At 44.5% G+C, this 17,497-nt stretch overlaps 1 protein-coding gene across 8 annotated transcripts in view; it reads right to left on the bottom strand.

Annotated features, from left to right (window-relative positions):
• Numa1 (nuclear mitotic apparatus protein 1) overlaps positions 1 to 17,497 on the bottom strand; it is a 72,804-nt gene that overhangs the window by 18,231 nt on the left and 37,076 nt on the right. For all 8 annotated transcript variants that reach the window (XM_060367705.1, XM_060367700.1, XM_060367703.1 and 5 more), the window contains 10 exons: positions 10,900 to 10,985; positions 6,715 to 6,794; positions 5,642 to 5,724; positions 4,621 to 4,701; positions 3,798 to 3,885; positions 2,345 to 2,462; positions 1,761 to 1,918; positions 1,387 to 1,504; positions 1,184 to 1,301; positions 759 to 899 (listed from right to left, as the gene is read on the bottom strand). In XM_060367705.1, the coding sequence (XP_060223688.1) occupies positions 759 to 899; positions 1,184 to 1,301; positions 1,387 to 1,504; positions 1,761 to 1,918; positions 2,345 to 2,462; positions 3,798 to 3,885; positions 4,621 to 4,701; positions 5,642 to 5,724; positions 6,715 to 6,794; positions 10,900 to 10,985 (1,071 nt within the window). The remainder of the gene's footprint in view (positions 1 to 758; positions 900 to 1,183; positions 1,302 to 1,386; positions 1,505 to 1,760; positions 1,919 to 2,344; positions 2,463 to 3,797; positions 3,886 to 4,620; positions 4,702 to 5,641; positions 5,725 to 6,714; positions 6,795 to 10,899; positions 10,986 to 17,497) is intronic.

Below are 17,497 nucleotides of genomic sequence, written 5' to 3'. Positions count from 1 at the left end.
AATGTGATGGATATACCTCTTAACCCCAGATCCACCCAAAAGCAGAGAGGGAATTACCACTGACTCTTTTACAAAGAAAGTTTTCCTGCTTCCTGCTTCCCAGAGTCTAAGTGCTATGACCAAGAGCTACTGGGTTAGGAAGTGGCAGAGCTGTGCTCTTAGTAACAGCAACAACAATGCAGATTGGACATCCTAAATCTGAAAACTGGAATCCAAAACAACCCCAAATCCAAAACTTCCTGAGCCAAAAAGTTTTGGATTTTGAAATTGTTGTGGCAGAGTCCTGGCAACTCTGGTATACAGGCAACAAGGACTAGAGGACAGATCCCAAAGCCAGCTTGGGCTACAGAGAGAGACTGCTTAAAAAAAAAAAAAAAGAAAAAGAAAAGAAAAAAGAAAATTTAGTCTTTAGATTATGGGATGAGCAATTTATAATATCTATGCAAATATTCCAAAATGAAAAAACCTACCTCAGATACACTTATGATAGCAAGCCTGTCGGCAAAGAATGCACAACCTGAAATTATAACTCATTCCCTAAGAGCTTACGAGCTGCCTTTCAGTCTCACAAGAGGTAACAGGGTGTCAGTCCCCGTAGAGACGGATTAACTTCCAAGGTCCACTGAGTTCACGGGTGTACTGCATTCACCCTATTGCCACACACTATCAACCCTTGAAAGGCAGCTCCTCACTCTAGAACTCAGTGGAGTGGTGAGCTGTGTGAACAAAGTGTGGCCAGCTCCCCAGCCAAGGGTTACCTTATCCTGGAGGGCTGTGCTGAGCTCGTTTTCCAGATGAGCCTGCTTCCCTGCCCACTCCTGAGAAGCTGTGCTATGCTCCTCCATCAGGTCGTTGAATGCACCCTGCAGTTGTTGCAAGTGGCTTGCAAACTCTCGCACCTGAGACAAGAGCAGGATGAAAGCTGGCACCCCGCTCCAGCTGTTTCTTGCAGCCCAGGCCCTGGGGCCTCCAATGACCCTTTCCTACCCTGAACCCAACCACAGCCAATTAGATCTCTCGTTCATCATCTAGAGCTGCTGAGCGCCCTTGCAGAAGAAACCAGTAAAAAGAAAAGTAACTAAAGCCCACGCCAGGTTCTAGACAGTCTTCTCAACCTTCTTGGGGAAACTCCCAGACCACTATCCTTCCTGAGGGGCCTCTATGCACAGCCAGCCCCACTCACCTTAAAGGAAAGGTCCCCATTCTCCTCAGAAAGCTGGCTAATCTTCCGATCCATCTGGCTCTTCTCTGTCTTCAGGTTCTGACACTGCTTCAAGGTCTCATGCAGCCGCATAGTAAGGCTGCCAGGAGAGGAGCAGTGAGAATGAGTGGTCCCTACCTGGGCCAACAGGGATGAGATGCTGGAAGGAGGGCAAGGAGTCATACCTTTCATTCTTGCCACGAAGCTCCTCAAGCTCGCCAGGCTCCTGCGAGCTAGCTGCCTGCTTCTCGTTCAGCAGAGCCAGGTGGTCAATGCGCTGCTGCATCATGGCTATCTGTGCATCTGCCCAAGGCAGAGGAGGAGTTGAGAACCAGCAAAGATACAGGGGACAGGAAAAGAGCAAAGGAGGTACATGGTATATATTCCACAGAAAAGGGACATGTGCAGGCTGCCACTTGTACCAGCAATGAGCTCAGAGCCCATTGTCAGGAGAAGGGACAAGATGGTAGGCAAAGCTGTCTGTCACCTGGGCTTCCCTGGGTGCAAATCCCAAATGTTCCCCATTTCCCAGCACTCACACATTCTGTCAGTAACCTACCCTTCTCAGTGAGAAGTTTCAGGTTCTCAGATAGCTCCAGCTCCAGCTCATCCCTGTTGTTCCTCTCATCTGCCAGTTGTTTCTTCAGCCGCCTCATCTGGAACTGTGGGGTCTGCAGGATGTCACCCATAGGGGAGGATGGAGAACCTGAGAGGAAGCTAAGGAAGGAGACGGCGAATATGCCGGGGTAAGAGCCTAAGGTCTGAAGTACCCAGCAGCAGCTAGGGATGGAACAGCACCAGAGTACCAGTGATGAGAAGAAACAGTGGTTTGGGAGGCCAATGTGACCCAGGTTCTATCTGAAAGGCTACTTCATGTTTCGGGGGATGACCTGGAAAACCTTTTCTTGTACCTCCTCCACGCCTTCATTTCCTGGCTGAAGAATTGGAAACGTGTATTTTCCAAGGAAGAGGGGTTTCCATAAACAGGAGAAAGGGCTTTTGAGGGAGGGCTAACTCACGACAGATCCCCAATCTACAAACTCTCAAAGCACTTCCAAGATGCTGTAAAAGGCTGGCCAACAGCTTAGCCTCCAGAATCCAAGGACTGACTAGACAGATGTGGAGACAAGGCCCACGACATACTTGTTCTCACTGGAAGACGAGGCAATCCTCTGTATTTCTAGGAAGCGAATCTTCCTCTTGGCCTGGTGGCTGGGTGGAGAAAGCTCTTCAGAGACAGTGTTGGAATAGGTGTAAGGAACTAAGGGTGAGAAACAGACAGGCAAACCAAGAACAGTTAGTAAGGGGTGGACAGATGCTGACCTTCACCTAACAGGAGAACACTACCTTAGTAGGTGTGACTCTGCAGACGTCCCCATGTAAACTGAAGAGACAATTACTAGGCAGAACCTAACCCATGGGGTCTTTAAAATCAGGTGCAGGGCTTCTACCTTCTCAGAGCAAAGTATTCAAAAGAGCATGGCAGAATGAGGACGTTCCTCTCATACTCAGAAACTGGGGAAATCCTAATGTCAACACTGCAGAGGCATCATGAGAGGCCAGTGCCAAGTCTGCCCAGGACCCGAGCGACCTTTATTGGTGGCAGCCTCTGTGAAACACTCTACACCTAGTTCTTCTATCACCAACGCATAGAACACTCTCTTCTCTCAGTTTCCATGACCACTTTCTCAGGACTTTACCACCTCTCATCACCCCCTTCTTCTTCTTCCCAGAGACTGGTTGGGCCCTCTTTGCTCTGGCCACAGTGCCAGCAGCTACAATGGCTGACAAGCTAACCTGCAAATTTGCACCTGACTTAGAAGTTCCTTACATTCTAGACATCTTCATCACATGAACCTGAACATGAAGAATCCCAAGTTCAACAGCCAGAAGAGAATGTACCTAGAACTATGGCTCAGAGTCCTAGGAGCAGCAGCTGAACTCTTCATGAGAAGTGAAGATTCTCACTCTGTGAGATACTTGACGTGTCTATGCTTAGTCCTCTTCTCAGGTTTACTGGTTTTTATGTACCTGACTCTAGAACAAGCTGCATGAAGGGAAACCTGTTTCAAGATCTCCAAAAGAGGTTTCAAACACCTACTTCTAAGCCTACAGTTTAAAAGACAAAAGTAAAATAAAATAAAAAAAATAAAGGGAGGGAGGATGGAGAGATGGCTTATCAGTTCATGCAGATCCAAGTTTAAGTCCCATCATCTGCATGACTGTTTACAACTATAAGTTGTTATAAATTATTTTTCCAGGAGATCCAACAGCTTCTTCTGGCCTCTGAGGACAACAATCACACACATGGTGTACAGATATATACGCAGGCAAAACCCCCATACATATAAGGTAACAAGTAAAAAGCAAAACAAAACAATGTGAGAAGTGGGAGTTAAGCTCACCCTAATGCCAGTGAGATCATTTACAAACACCCTGCTGAGAGCTACTCCAGATGGTCTGAGGTGTTAGCGCATGGCTCAGAAGTCACTTTCCATCACATGTGACTACTGAATGTGCCATGAGTTAAGGTCAGAGAATCCCAGCATCCTCTGCGAGAGAGAGAGAATGGGTCCACACAAGTGGCCCTACTCACCTTTCTCCAAAAAAGTCTCTAGGTCCTCAGTAAGGTTTAGTGAATCCTCATGATCCAGCATAAACTTGAGGATGACAGCTAACTCAGCCTGTGCCACAGGGAGAGAAAGGGAACATCACTGTGGTGCTGGGGATAGCACTGAACGGGGGTCAGGACTTACCGCAGCAGTGCTGAGCCCCCAGGGCCTGCTGGATCATTCCTTTCCCATAAAGCTGAAGCTCCATGGCCTAACCCACAACACACTGGCTGAACTTGTTCTTTCCCTACTAGAAAGCTTTTACACAGAACTTTGTTGACATCTTGCAAATAATCTCTATCAGATCAAACAGTAAGTGGAGGACACACACAGAAGGAAATAACTTCTCCATACTCTCAAATACAGAGGACAATTAAAAACATGCACAGAAAAAAGACCACACAAGTCAATCTCTTAAAAAGTTCACAGCTGGCTGGGTATAGTGCTGAAGGCCTATAATCCCAACACTGAGGGAGGCAGAGATAGGTGGATCATTGTGAGTTCGAGGTCAGCCTAGTTTACAAAGTGAGTCCAGGACAGCCAAGGCTACACAGAGAAATCTTGTCTCAAAAACAAAACAACAACAACAAAAAGTTAACAGCTGTTCTTGGGAATGAGATTACTGGCAATATCATTTCCTTCTTTGTACTTCAACATCTTCTGCTTTTTGTTTTTTTAAACAACGAAGGGCTTTCATTACTACAAATATTAACTTTTTACAGCTTAATATTTTTATTTAAAAAGAAACAGTTGGGCAAGGGAAGCCCAGGCTGGACCGGCAAGTAGGATGAAAACACAAGAGCCTACCTGAATCCTATATTCAAACTGTTCCCAGTCCCGGGGACTTCTGGAGCTCATGGTGGAGTGATATAAGAATAGCATTATCATCTGTAAGCCAAACAAAGAGGTGCAGTCACTAAGATATAGCTTTTCCTGGTCTTCCCACTCAAAAGCTGTTTTGAGGACTCTGAGCTATTCTCTTTCTGAATGTCTCTAATTAGCAGTCCCAAGTCACCATCCATAGTAGCCCCAGAAGGGGAAATGGCTCAGCAGTTAAGATGACTGGCTACTCTTCTAGAGTACACAGGTTCAATTCCCAGCATCCACATGGAAGTTCACAACTGTAATTCAAGTTCCAGGGGATATGATACCCTCACACAGACATACATGAATATATCTTAAAAATTAAAAAAAAAATTCTAGGAGACACCTTTTTCCAAAATAAATCCAAGGCCCTGCCAGGCAGTGGAAGCACATGCTTTTAATCCCAATATCAGGAGGCAGAGTCAGCAGAGCTCTGAGTTTGAAACCAGACTGGTCTACAGAGTGAATTCAGGACAGCTAGAGCCACACAGAGAAGCCCTGTCTCATAAGAAAAAAAAAAAAAACCATCAACAATGAATGAATGAATGAATCCAAGGGCTCAATGCTCACAGTGCAGAAAGACAGGTGTCAGAATTTCTACACAGCTAAATAGCTTGACTTGTGGAATCGTGAGCATAAAACCTGGGGCACTCCCCTCTACAGAGCAACGCCTAGCAGAGGAATGAACCCAACTGAGCTTGAGGAAAATATGATGAGTGAGAACGGGCCCCGAAAGCCTCTGTTGTGGGCATTAGTATTGGTCCAGTAAAGTCCTTTGTCAAAGATCATTTGTCGAAGTCCCTGAGTCTGTGGCCAAAATGGCATCTGACTCAGCCAACTGGCTGGTCTGGCCTCCACGTCTGAAGAGCCCCAGAAGCAAAGCACTCAGTACGCTGCCTTTGGGTTCAGAAAGGCCCTGCAGATTTTTCAGGCCCTGCCACCCAAGTCTGGTACCCACAGTTACCTTGGCCAGTTCCATCTCGGACCCCTCCATCACTTTCTGCACAGATACCAGGCATTGTGTGGACAAGGGATGTTTCCAGTTTTCTGTAATGACAACCACAAAGCAAACACTAAACTCTCAAAACTCAACTTCAAAAACAGAAGTACAACCACCAATGAGACTACAAGACAAAGGGTTACTTATTGCTAATGTTTTTTTCTCACTTGCCTTGTATTTCCACTTGAAAGTCAATTCTACCTTGGTGCAGCCCAAGTTCTCCACGAATGGTATTAGAATAAAGCTGCCAGGGAATCAGCAGTAAGTCTGGGTCAAGAGCCTACACCTACCTGCTAGCTCATCAACTCCTCCCTTAGCATCACAGAAGGAAGCAAAATATAAGATCATTCTAGAGTCCTATTCCAAATAAGGCTGCAGAGGAAGTCTACAGCTGAGTCCAGTTAGAGCAAAGGAAGACGCTGTGCCCTTATGCTGCTCGAGTATTTCACAATAGGGATAAAAATCTCACCTGCCCTACAATTCTCCTGAGGTAGAGATGGCAGGCAGCCCTGCCCATGTTAAAGATGACAGATTCTGTAGTAACAGAGATGTCCAGGAATGGGGAGCTGACACACTCTGTGCCAAGTTTCATAAACACTTTTACACTAACCTGATGAGCAATTCTTTCCACATGACACACAGAGAACCTATGTCTAAAAGAACTGGCCTCTGCCCCTTTACCTACTACCACCTAAGCAACTACCTAAGAAAACTATTTTTCCTGTAAGAGGAAGAAGTTTTCTTACAAGGGTAATGTGAATCCTTTTCTCCCCTGTCTCTTCAAAGTAGGGAGAACACAAGAGCAAAGTGATATCAACCCTCTGATCTGTCTGGGCCTGACATGAACTCTGGAACTGCAGAGACTTTTTTTTTTAACATAAGCTGGTGACAGAGGCATCTCAGAGCCTGACACAGCTATGTTTGTCTTTTTGCTAGAGTAGGGTACTGTGAACCTTTTTCCAGCCAGACACCCATGACTGAGTCCTCTGGTTCCCAAGTCCCAGAGCTCAAGCTGTCCAGCTAGTTAAGATACTTACTCTGTAGAAAACTGCAAACAAAGTCTAGTCTTTCTTGCAGCGGCTGCTGTGGGATTTGTTGCCCCTCTTCAGTGTTATGGCTAAAACAAATGAAAAGAGCATTTTCATTTGGAATGAAAGGACAGGAGCACTTAGCCATCTTTGCCTCACTGCTCAGCTACAGCCTCCCCTCCCCTTCAGGCCCACTCTGTTCTAGGCCTGGAGGTAGTGAAGATTCAGACTGCTAACTGATTCTGATGAAAATGTGTGGTGGGTAACAAATGGAGACTTGAAGCACAGGGTCCTTCTATAAAGCATGGCACTCTGCTAACCCATTTGCAATAAAAGAAAGATTTGTGGGAAGGAGCCTGGTTCAACTCTAACAAGTGAGGAAGCTAACGTAAAGTGGGAGAGAAAATAGGGCTAAGATTTGAAAAAATGGGTGAAGGCAAGACTCTGAAGTGACAGGGCAAAGTTCCCACACCAGGCCCAGGAAGAAATGAATGAAGACTCTAAGAGGTGGTGCCAAGGAGTAATCCTTCTTGATGAATGCCCCTGCCTTCCCCCAACTGTCCAACAGCCAACACACAGAAGCGAGGAACAAGGAGGGAGGAAGGCGGCTGGGAACGTTCACACAGAGTCAGGCCGCTTTGTCTACAGATCCCTTTTCGGAAGTGACTTTGCTCCTCCACCTTACCAGAAAGCCAACTTATCTCCAGGTATAGCTGGAGATGCTAATGATTGAAGATATGCAGACTCCTCAACACCTGAATTCTCAAGTTTCTGGAAAGCAGGGCTGGACAAGAGCCTTTCAACAGATAGATAGTGCTATAGATATCCTTGTGAACCACAAGGCGCATCCACACAAGGACCACGAGTTACCTCACCCTTTCCTGGGCAGAAAGGGACAGTCTTCTCCCCACTCCAATCAAGAGGCACTGGGGCTGCTAGCACTTAAGTGTGACTCCTACAGTCTTGAAAAATGCTGATCTCACTGATTACCTCCCCCAAAAAAACCCTTCCCTAGCCACCCACTCAGAAATGCAGTAAGCCCTTACCTTCCTGGAGAAGAGTATTGCAGTAACCTAACGTAAATAAGAGGTTTCTCTACCCAAATGTTTGCAAAAAATACTTGTTTAAACCAAATTAAAGCTAGGTGTGGTAGTTCACACCTAAAATAATCTGAGTTTGAGTTAGAGCCAGAAGGACAGGAATCCAAGGCCAGCCTACTCCGTACATTGCATGCATACAGACGGATGAAGAGGAGACTTTCCTCAAGGTCCTGGCAAACTGGTCAAAAGATTCCCTTTGCGGAGTTGTTGCCCATTCTAGGCTGCACTTTTGGTGGTGCGGCTGCCTGAGTCACCTGTGCCCCTTTAAGTAATAAACTGGTGATTCCCCAGGGTAGACTCGGGTAAAATGTTTTTAGGTCTGTTGGCAGCATCCTATCTGTGCTATTCAGCCACTTCTGTGCATCTCCCCAGGAAAAGTCATACAATATGGATTATCTATTGCTTTTGTAATCAAGAAAAGTTATCTTTTCCTTAAAAAAAAAAGTTTTTTGTATATGGGTGTTTCGCCTACATGTATGCTTTGCACCTTGAGTGACTACTGCCCATGGACGCCAGAAAAAAATAAATAAATAAAATCTCCTGGAACTGGAATTACAGAACTTGTGAGCCACTGTATATATGGTAGGATTCAAACCCAGTTCCTCTGGAGGATCAACCAACCAGTGCTCTTAACCAATGAGAGGTCTCCAACCCAGCAATTAATTTTCATTCATTCATTCATTCATTCATTCATTCATTCATTTTCAAAGCCTGATTTCTCTGTGTAGCCTTGGTTGTCTTGGACTCAATTTGTAGATCAGGCTGGCCTAGAACTCACAGAGATCCACCAGCCTCTGCCTCCTGGAGTGCTGTGATTACAGGTGTGTACCACTGCAGATGGCTCAGAAATTTAATTTTTTTCAAAAACAAAAACTCTATTCTGAATCTAAAAAACGGCACACACACACACACACACGCACACCCTCATGTATATTATAACACAGAGGGTATTACACCTGGTTGCTTGTCTTTGAGTGATGGTAAAATTAAATGGTGGGCTAGGTACTGCCAGTCTTTTGGGTTTATTCATCACTGATGACAGATGCTCAATTAACCATATTACAACTTGAAAACAGTTTGTTATTTTGCTTGTTTGTTTTGAGAGGATTATTATATAGGTAATTCTGCCTGGCCTGGAACTTGTCATGTAGACCTAGAATGTGCAAAGATCTACCTGCCTCTGCCTCATGAGTGCTAGGAACATATATCTACTTTTTTAAGATTTATGTTAGTTTGTTATGTGTATTGTATATATGTATCTGTGTGAATATGCACAAGTATAAGCAGAAGACAGAGGCAGCACTGGATTCCGCAGAGCTAAAGTTAAAGGCATTTGCCTGGGTTACATGAGTGCTGGGATCTGAATCCCAGCGCTCATAATTGTTCAACAACAAGTGTTGTTAAACACTGAACACCTCTCCTATCTCCTACCCTCTGAAACTAACACTTTTTCGAAGCTGCAGACTGCTGACCTCTGGGTGGTATATAACCTTACCTGTGAGAGCACCCTTGCCAAAAAGAAAAGAACCTCTATTCGTCAGTTCATAGGCAACAGGAAGAGGAACAAGCTAAGCATCACCAAGACAACACAACGAACAAAACCAGGACTTAGTGCTTTCTACAGGATCACGATAATGGGATGAGAGAAGAAGCAGGAAACGAACTCAGAGAGAATAAGGTAGGCTACTGACAAAGACTTTGGGGGAAGGAATGAGATAGGGTCTCCATAGTTATGCCTGTCCTGAAACTATGTAGACCAGGCTGCTCCATCTGTCTCTTCCTCCTGAGTGCTGGGATTAAAGGGATATGCCACCATGCCCAGCTTTGAAGGTTTTTTACTATGTTGCTCATACTCAACAGCAACTCTCCTGCTTCAGCTTCCCAAGCAGCTGGAACTAGAGTATGACACCACACCAAACTTAATAAATAATCTTCACCACTAGGATAAAGATTTTAGTCAGGTATGGTGACAACTGTCTATCTTCCTAGCACTTGGGAGACAAGTCTGAGATCATCCTTCAATATACAGTCAGTCTGAGCTACAGCTACATGGGACCCTATCAAGAGAGAGAAGAAAAGAAAAAGAAAAAAAAAAAAGGGAGAAGAAAGAAAAAGCAAGGAGGAGGAAAGAGGAAGACGATGACGAAGACAGCAGTGATCTAACATAACTCAGTGTCAACGAGAGAAAGGAATTCATTACAATGCTGAAATGACCTGCCTGAGTAGTTGGGTAAGAAAATAGGAGTAGTTGGGCCAAAGGTGATTTCTATCAAAGGAACCAAAATAGGTGCTGGTCAGAACCAGAAGCTGTTTAAAACTCCTGTAAGATAACCCCAACCCCAAATTTCAAAGGATAACATAAAACTACTCTAGTAGACTTGTCTGTCCTGGGCTGCGCAGCAGCACCTGACTCACCAAAGAATTCCAATTCACCTTTATCACTTCAACATACTTGGCTAGACCAGTGAGAAGCCTCAGTAGGTAAAAAGCAAGACTCACAAGCCTCAAAACCTGAGTTTAATCCTAGAACCTATAGTGGAAGGAGAGAACCAACTCCTGAAAGTTATCCTCTGACCTCCACAGGAGGGATGTGGCATACAAGCATGTACATTCACTCACACACATGATACACACTAACAATAATAATAGTGAGGGAGGGGTGAATCATGAAAAGAGGGACAGAGGACCCCCCCTAACACACACACACACACACACACACACACACACACACACTCCCGGAGCTGAGGACACAACCAGGGCCTTGCCCTTGCTGGGCAAGCGTTCTATCACTAAGCTAAACTCCCAGAAGACTACTTTTGAAACAGGAAGACTGGAAGTTCTTGGGGGTACTCTGTTGGAATTGTGCATAGGGCCTTGAAGAGCCTTCTGTGTCTGCGTGAGGAAGTCTTTGGATAGGACAAAAATGAAACCTTTCCCACTGACAGTTAACTAGAAAGGCAAGTTCAAGGTGCTACTCTTTGAGCCCACTTACCCTTCTGTTATCCCAATCCTACCTGGTTTCCTGGTCAGAGGCCACCAAGCAAGCAAACACAGTCCCCACCACTACCCTAGGGTCTGGGAAATGCACACTCACATGCTGTTAATAATCTTGATGAAGATGCTGCAGTCTTGGAGCTGCAGCACTGTCTCCACTGGGTCAGCAACATGCAGACTGTTGACCTGCAAGCCAAACGGAAGAGTCGGCTGAGACTACTCACAATACCAGAAGCACGTAGTTCACAACACCACCACGCTCATCAAGAGTGCTTATGGTTGTGGGATACAGGAATAAACGGACAGATGACTCCAGGACTCATTCTCTCTCTTTCTAACATAAAGTCTCACTATTTACCCTACGCTGTCAAAAACGTTTACTCCTCCAGCTTCTACTTACCAAATGTTGGAGTTGCAAGTCTGTGCTACATCAGGCCAACAAGATTTTGAATCTATACCCAAACTCAACGTGAACATGCCCATACAGAGCCACAAATTAAGGATCAGGCTTTTACCAGCAAGAGGCCACTATTAAGAGCTCTTGCTGGGGTCTTAGTACCCAGGGTACACTAAACACAATGGAAAGACCTAGGTCCAGCGAGACCTGTCAGCAGGTGACTGCACCTTCTGCCAAGCCTGACGACTTGAGTTTGATCCTCAGAAACCAAAGGGTGAAGGAGACCAGACCTCTGCTTCATTCTCTGACTTCCATTTGTGCATGTGTGTATACACACTGTACTTATAAATAAATGTCAAACATAATAATTGTGTGCAAACATAAATTTTATTCTGGAGCAAAAAAGAAAAAAAAAAACAATGAAAGAACAAAATAAGTTACTTTTTTAAAGAGATAGAACAGGAAAGAGTAAAGTTCTCAATTGTGATCCAACTGCCCGTTCTTTCTAACACTACAAAATTCATCAGGGTCACATACAAAGATTTCAAGTACAAAAGATATTGACGAGCATTTACAGTTAACTTCTATAGGAAAGCCCATAAATGAATTCAACAGGTACTTGGCCTCAAGTTTACCTGCTAATTAACTAACTACATTTGTAGCATGAAAAGAGGAAGAAAAAAAGCCCACTTAGGAATGAGACTGTTTCTGACAATTTCAGAAGTGGTTATGTGAAATCAACTAGACTCTACTGTTTATAAATGTGCTCTTTAAAGAGCAATAGGCTAGCCGGGCGTGGGGGCACACACATTTAATCCCAGCACTCAGGGAGATAGTGCAGGTGGGGCCATCCTGGTCTACAAAGTGAGTTCCAGGACTGCAGGGCTACACAGAGAAATTCTGTCTTGAAAAAACAAAACAAAAACCAACCAACCAACCAAACAGCAAAAGGCTCGCATCCAGTGAGATGGCCAATGGGTAAGGCGCTTGCTGCCAAGCACACAACCCGAGTTCAATCTCTGCGTTCAACATGGTGGAAATGAGAACCAACTACAGGAAGCCGTCCTCTGACTCTGCACACACAGGTGCTCAGACAAAATAAACGTCTAAAAGTTCTTTTGAAGTAATAAATTATGTCCACACAGTGGTACGTGCCTATAATCTCAGCTCCCGAGAAGCTGGGAAGGACAGCATGTACTACACAGGAAGATCCTAATGCTCAGATACATATATCTGAAGTTGAAATAACGAAGTAGGGTGCTGAAGGAGATGGCTGGACAGTTAAGAGCATTAGCTGCTCTTACAGAGGGTTCAACTCCAACAACCTACACAGTGGTTCACCGCCATCTGTAAACTCTAGTCCCAAAGGATCCAATATCCTATTCTGGCTCCTCAGACACCAGACAAGCCATGGTGCACAGACGGCCATGCAGACAAAATGCCTGTACACAGAAAAAGAAGGGAATTAAATTTTAAAGAATTAAAATAGCCTGGCAGTGGTGCCTTTAATCTCAGCACTTGGGAGGCAGAGGCAGGAAGATCTCTGAGTTCCAGGACAGCCAAGGTTACACAGAGAAACCCTGTGTCAACCAACAACAACAACAAAACAAATTATAATTTAAAATAGGGGGCTGGACAGATGGCTCAGCAGTGAAGATCATTCCTCTGGAGGACCCAAGTCAACTCTCAGTACCTACATCAGGCAGCTCGCTGTTGGTCCAAAACCCCACTCCCACCCATCCTTTCTCCTATTAAATAGTAGGGACTTAAAAGTAAGGTTATTATTGCGTAAACAAGTATAACGGTTCCTGGTTACTAGAAAAACACAAACCCCCCCTTTTTTTATTGCAAGAGCACTACATGAAAACACAACTCTTAAGATGTTTCTGTATATCAGAAACCACCATTAATCTTCCAGAACCTCCCTTAACCTTCCCCCAAAAGTCAACTACCTCTGGCAAGGATACCGATTCCTGCAAAGCCTGTACCAGTGAAGATCCCCACCCTGATGACTGTCATATAAAAGCTGCTTACTTTTCTGCCATTTTCCACTTCTACAGACAACTGGTGGTTTGAATAAAAATGGACCACAAAGGTCCATAGGAAGTGGCACTATTAGGAGGTGTGGCCTGTTTGGAGAAGGTGTGGCCTTTTTGAAGGAAGTGTGTTTCAATTCTTTTGCTGCTGCCTATGAATCAAGATGTGGAACTCTCAGCTCCTTCTCCAGCACCACGTCTGCCTGCATGGTACCATGCTCCTGCCAGGATAATGGGCTAAACTTACTCTGAACTGTAAGCCAGCACCAATTAAATGTTCTCCTTTATAAGAGTTGCTGTAGTTATGGTGTCTCTTCACAGCAATAGCTTCACTAATTAAGGCATTAACCTTGGCAGTTCAATCCCCAAAATATTTCTTTCTAACCACAGATCTGTCTAGTTGGGGATTATCTCTGCAACTTCGATTATATTTGGTGCCTGAAACCTGAGAGAGACATTTACTCTTCCAAAAGGTCCTGGCCCTCCTAGCTGAAACAAACTGCCGATTTTCTGATCCTCCCTGGTTCAGATCACTGACTTCTGCTGGCTCCTGCCACCTACCATATCTGACTCCAAATTTCAGAGCCACATCTTCAGCTGTTTCTCCTCTACCTACTCTAACCATTCATATCTCCTCACTGACTCAGTGCAGCTGCCTACTCTGTCTCTTAGCACATGGAATCTACCACAAAATTGTGTTAGTATTAAGAAGCCTCCCTACACCCTTTCATATGTCCCATTTTGTGGAGGAAAGAGTGCCCTTCCACTGATCCTCTCTGACAAATCTCTAGGTCTACTTGGGGACTCCATGACTGAAATTCTTGTCAACACAGCACTTAACCCTGTATGTCTCTCCCATTTCCTTGCTCTGCTCCTGACTCCTTCCCCACCTGTCTCTAACCATAGCTAAACCACTTATGTCTTTAGCTAACTATATTCAACAACAGGCTTCTAAAAAAAAATTTTTTTTTTTTTTAGATAAGGAACGTGTTTGATGAATAAGGCTGTAAATTCCTAAGACCTATTCAGGCTAGCAGAAACTGATTTAAAACTGTGAGCCTCTTTTTTTTTTTTTTGTTTAATTTTGTTTTTCTTTGGAGACAGGGCTTTTCTGTGTAACCTTAGCTGTCCTCAATCCACTTTGTAGACCAGGCTGCCCTCAAACTCAGAGATCCACCTGCCTCTGTCTCCCTGAGTGCTGGAATTCAACACTTTCAATTCAAAAATTTAAGGCTCAAACTTAATAGGAATAAAACTGTAAAATCCTAATCTTATAAAAGGTACTTATTTGTTATAAACTGTTAAAAGACAAGACATGCCAGTTAACGGCCAGTCACCTTATAAATGATCAAAGTTTGTTGTTTTTTTTTAATTTTTTATTTTATGTTCATTGGTGTGAGGGTGTCAGACTGCCTGGAACTGCTTACGGACAATTGTGAGCTGCCATGTGGGTACAGGGAGTTGAACCCGGGTCCCTTGGAAGCGCAGACAGTGCTCTTAACCACTGAGCCATCTCGCCAGCCCATGATCAAAGTTTTTAATGTGCTCAGAACTGTGTTTGTAATCATGCTAAGTAGAAATGTAATTCATCAACTACAAGAGCAAGCTTAAGCCATGTTGTCAGGTTAAGCCTAAAACAATTAAAATAAAGTTTGTTTAAAATCAGGTGTACTTAATAGATTAGCTGATGGCTCCTAACCCCTACCCCCAGAAACATGCTAAATTATGGCACTGAAAGTGTTTAAGAAGAAAGGGCTTTTCATGACAGACATAAATGCCAAGTCCTGGTGGCAACCCTGAGGTCTTCTCCAGAAGATGGACAGGAGACTTCACCTGGACGTGCTTCAGTGCTGCAATGGTCACCAGTGAGGAGCTTCCCTTCGTCTCACCTGCCACCAGGGATCTGCCCCAACCGTGGACCAGTGAGGTAAGTGTGAAAAATACACTGCCCTTCCCTGCCTCGCCAAGGTGGGTCAGTTTCCTAAGGTGCTCTGCGGCAAAGCCTCTCAGATTTTCTGGGCCTGGCAGCCTAAGGCTGGCGCAGCGCTAGGACCTCTGACCCAGACGAAACTATCGAGACCGCCATGGAGGATCCCAGGCTGGTTGCCTGGATAGCCGGGACGTAAGACTGTGTCACTCTAAAGCGGTAAGAGGACATTCGGTCTTACTTCCTCCTCAGATTCATCTTGGATATCTGTGATGGTATTGATGGTGGGCTCTAGCTTTACCGCTTTAGCCAACCTCAACCATCCCCTCCAAGTATGCTGCAGCTACCAGATTGTAGCTGGAGACTTCGTTTCACCTTAAAAACATTTTGCTTTATAACTTTGGGTGCAAAAGATGTACATGTTGCTAATGACACAAATTTGAGAACTTTTTTTTTTTTTTTTTTTTGAGATAGAAGTTTCTCTGTGTGCACCCTGGCTGTCCTGAACTGACACCTGGCTCTTTTTGTTGTTATTTTTCAAGACAAAATAGTTTCTCTGTACAGCCCTGGCTGTCTTGGAACTCACTATGTATGCCAGGCTGGCCTCAAACTCACAGAGATCAGCCTGCCTTTGCCTCCCAAGTGCTGGGATTAAAGGTGTGCACCACCACTGCCGGACTCAGATCTGAGAACTATAAAAGGAAAATTTTAAATATAAGTCTTTCAAACAAAAAGGCTCTAAAACTGAGGCCAATTACTGAACTGGTTTCATGTATAAAAAATCAGGCCTTGCTCCTCCTAGAACTCCTAAGTCTCCTGATGAGAAAGGTAAACTCATAGAAAGGTTTACCTTGCTGAAAAACTTTATGCAGAGGAAGGTAAATTCACAAGCAGATCTCATGTCAATTTTTGCATTTTACTATTCCAGAATCAGTTTCACAGCTGGGCATGGTAGCATATTCAGTCCTGGTACTCAGGGAGGCAGAGGCAGGAAGATCTCTATGAGTTCAAGACTAGCCTGGTCTACAAAGGGAGATCCAGGACAGCCAAAGCTACACAGAGAAACTTTGTCTTAAAAAACAAACAAACAAAAAATACCAGCACTAAGGAGGCAGAGAAAGGCAGATCTGTGCGTTTGACAACAGCCTGGTCGACAGGGCGCGCCCAGGACTACACAGAAAAACCCTGTCTGGAGAGAGGGTAGGGGGAAACCTTTCACCAACAGCAATTTAATATTCACTTTTAGCATTTTTATGATCTTTTTTTTTTTCTTAGAACAGTGCTGGCGATGGAAACCAGGACCTAGTAAATGTGGACAAGTACCCCACCACAAAGCTAATCTCTACAGTGTCCTTGACAAGAGTAGTTTTTGAAGGAGAGCTTCTAGAGCTCTAAATTAGTTTTGTACTTGCTGGTAAGTGCTCAATAATCAACTATCATCTCAGCAGTGACAAAGTGTTTTTCTTCTAAGCCTTTCCCCCCTAATTATTTTATCTTTAAGATTTTTTTTTAATTGTGTGCATAGGGGTTTGGGATTTAGCTCAGTGGTAGAGCACTTGCCTAGCAAACACAAGGCCCTGGGTTTGGTCCTCAGCTATGGGGGTAAAAAAAAGATAAAATAAACTGTGTGCATAACTGTGCACCAGCATGAGTTTATGTTCAGCAGATGCTCTCTGCGAACAGAGGGCTCCAGAGCCCCCAGACTGAGTTTACAAGCAATGTGTAAGCTGCCTGATGTGGGTACCAGGATCAAATCCTGGTCCTCTGCAAATGCAATGAGTGAGTGCTCTTAACTGGTGGGCCATCTCTAAGTAATTCTTTTAAAGGACAGTTTTAATTATCAAGTATGTGTATACATTTTATTTTGTGCATGACTGTAGATATGATGTAGGTGTTCACATGGTATGCGTGTTTACATGAACACACAATCCTTGTGTGTTAAAGTCAGAGGGCAACTTCTGGTATCAACCTTCCCCTACCTTGTCTGAGACAGGGTATCATTTTCATTACACCGTCACAGCCACGTAGGGCAGACTAGCTGGCCTCTGGGCTCTGGGCATTCTCCTCACGACCTCCCATCTTGCCACAGCAGAACTGGGATTACAGACACACGCTACCGTGCCCGACTTTACAAGGGTTTTGAGGCCCTAGTGTTAATGTTTTATCCACTGAGAATCTCTCCAGCCCTATTATATGTATATTTTATGCCTTTCTTTTCACATAACAAAAGCCCTGTTTTGAGCTGCTATCTCATAAAATTAACTCATGAGGATTTTGCCTCCTTGCACGTAGGTACACCAAAGGCAGGCAGTACATCTGCGGAGGTCAGGAGTCTGAT

Source organism: Meriones unguiculatus, chromosome 14 (assembly GCF_030254825.1).
Source record: "Meriones unguiculatus strain TT.TT164.6M chromosome 14, Bangor_MerUng_6.1, whole genome shotgun sequence".
NCBI lineage: Eukaryota > Metazoa > Chordata > Mammalia > Rodentia > Muridae > Meriones > Meriones unguiculatus.
The sequence above is the reverse complement of the archived record's forward strand: the minus strand, read 5'-3'. Positions and strand labels throughout refer to the sequence as shown.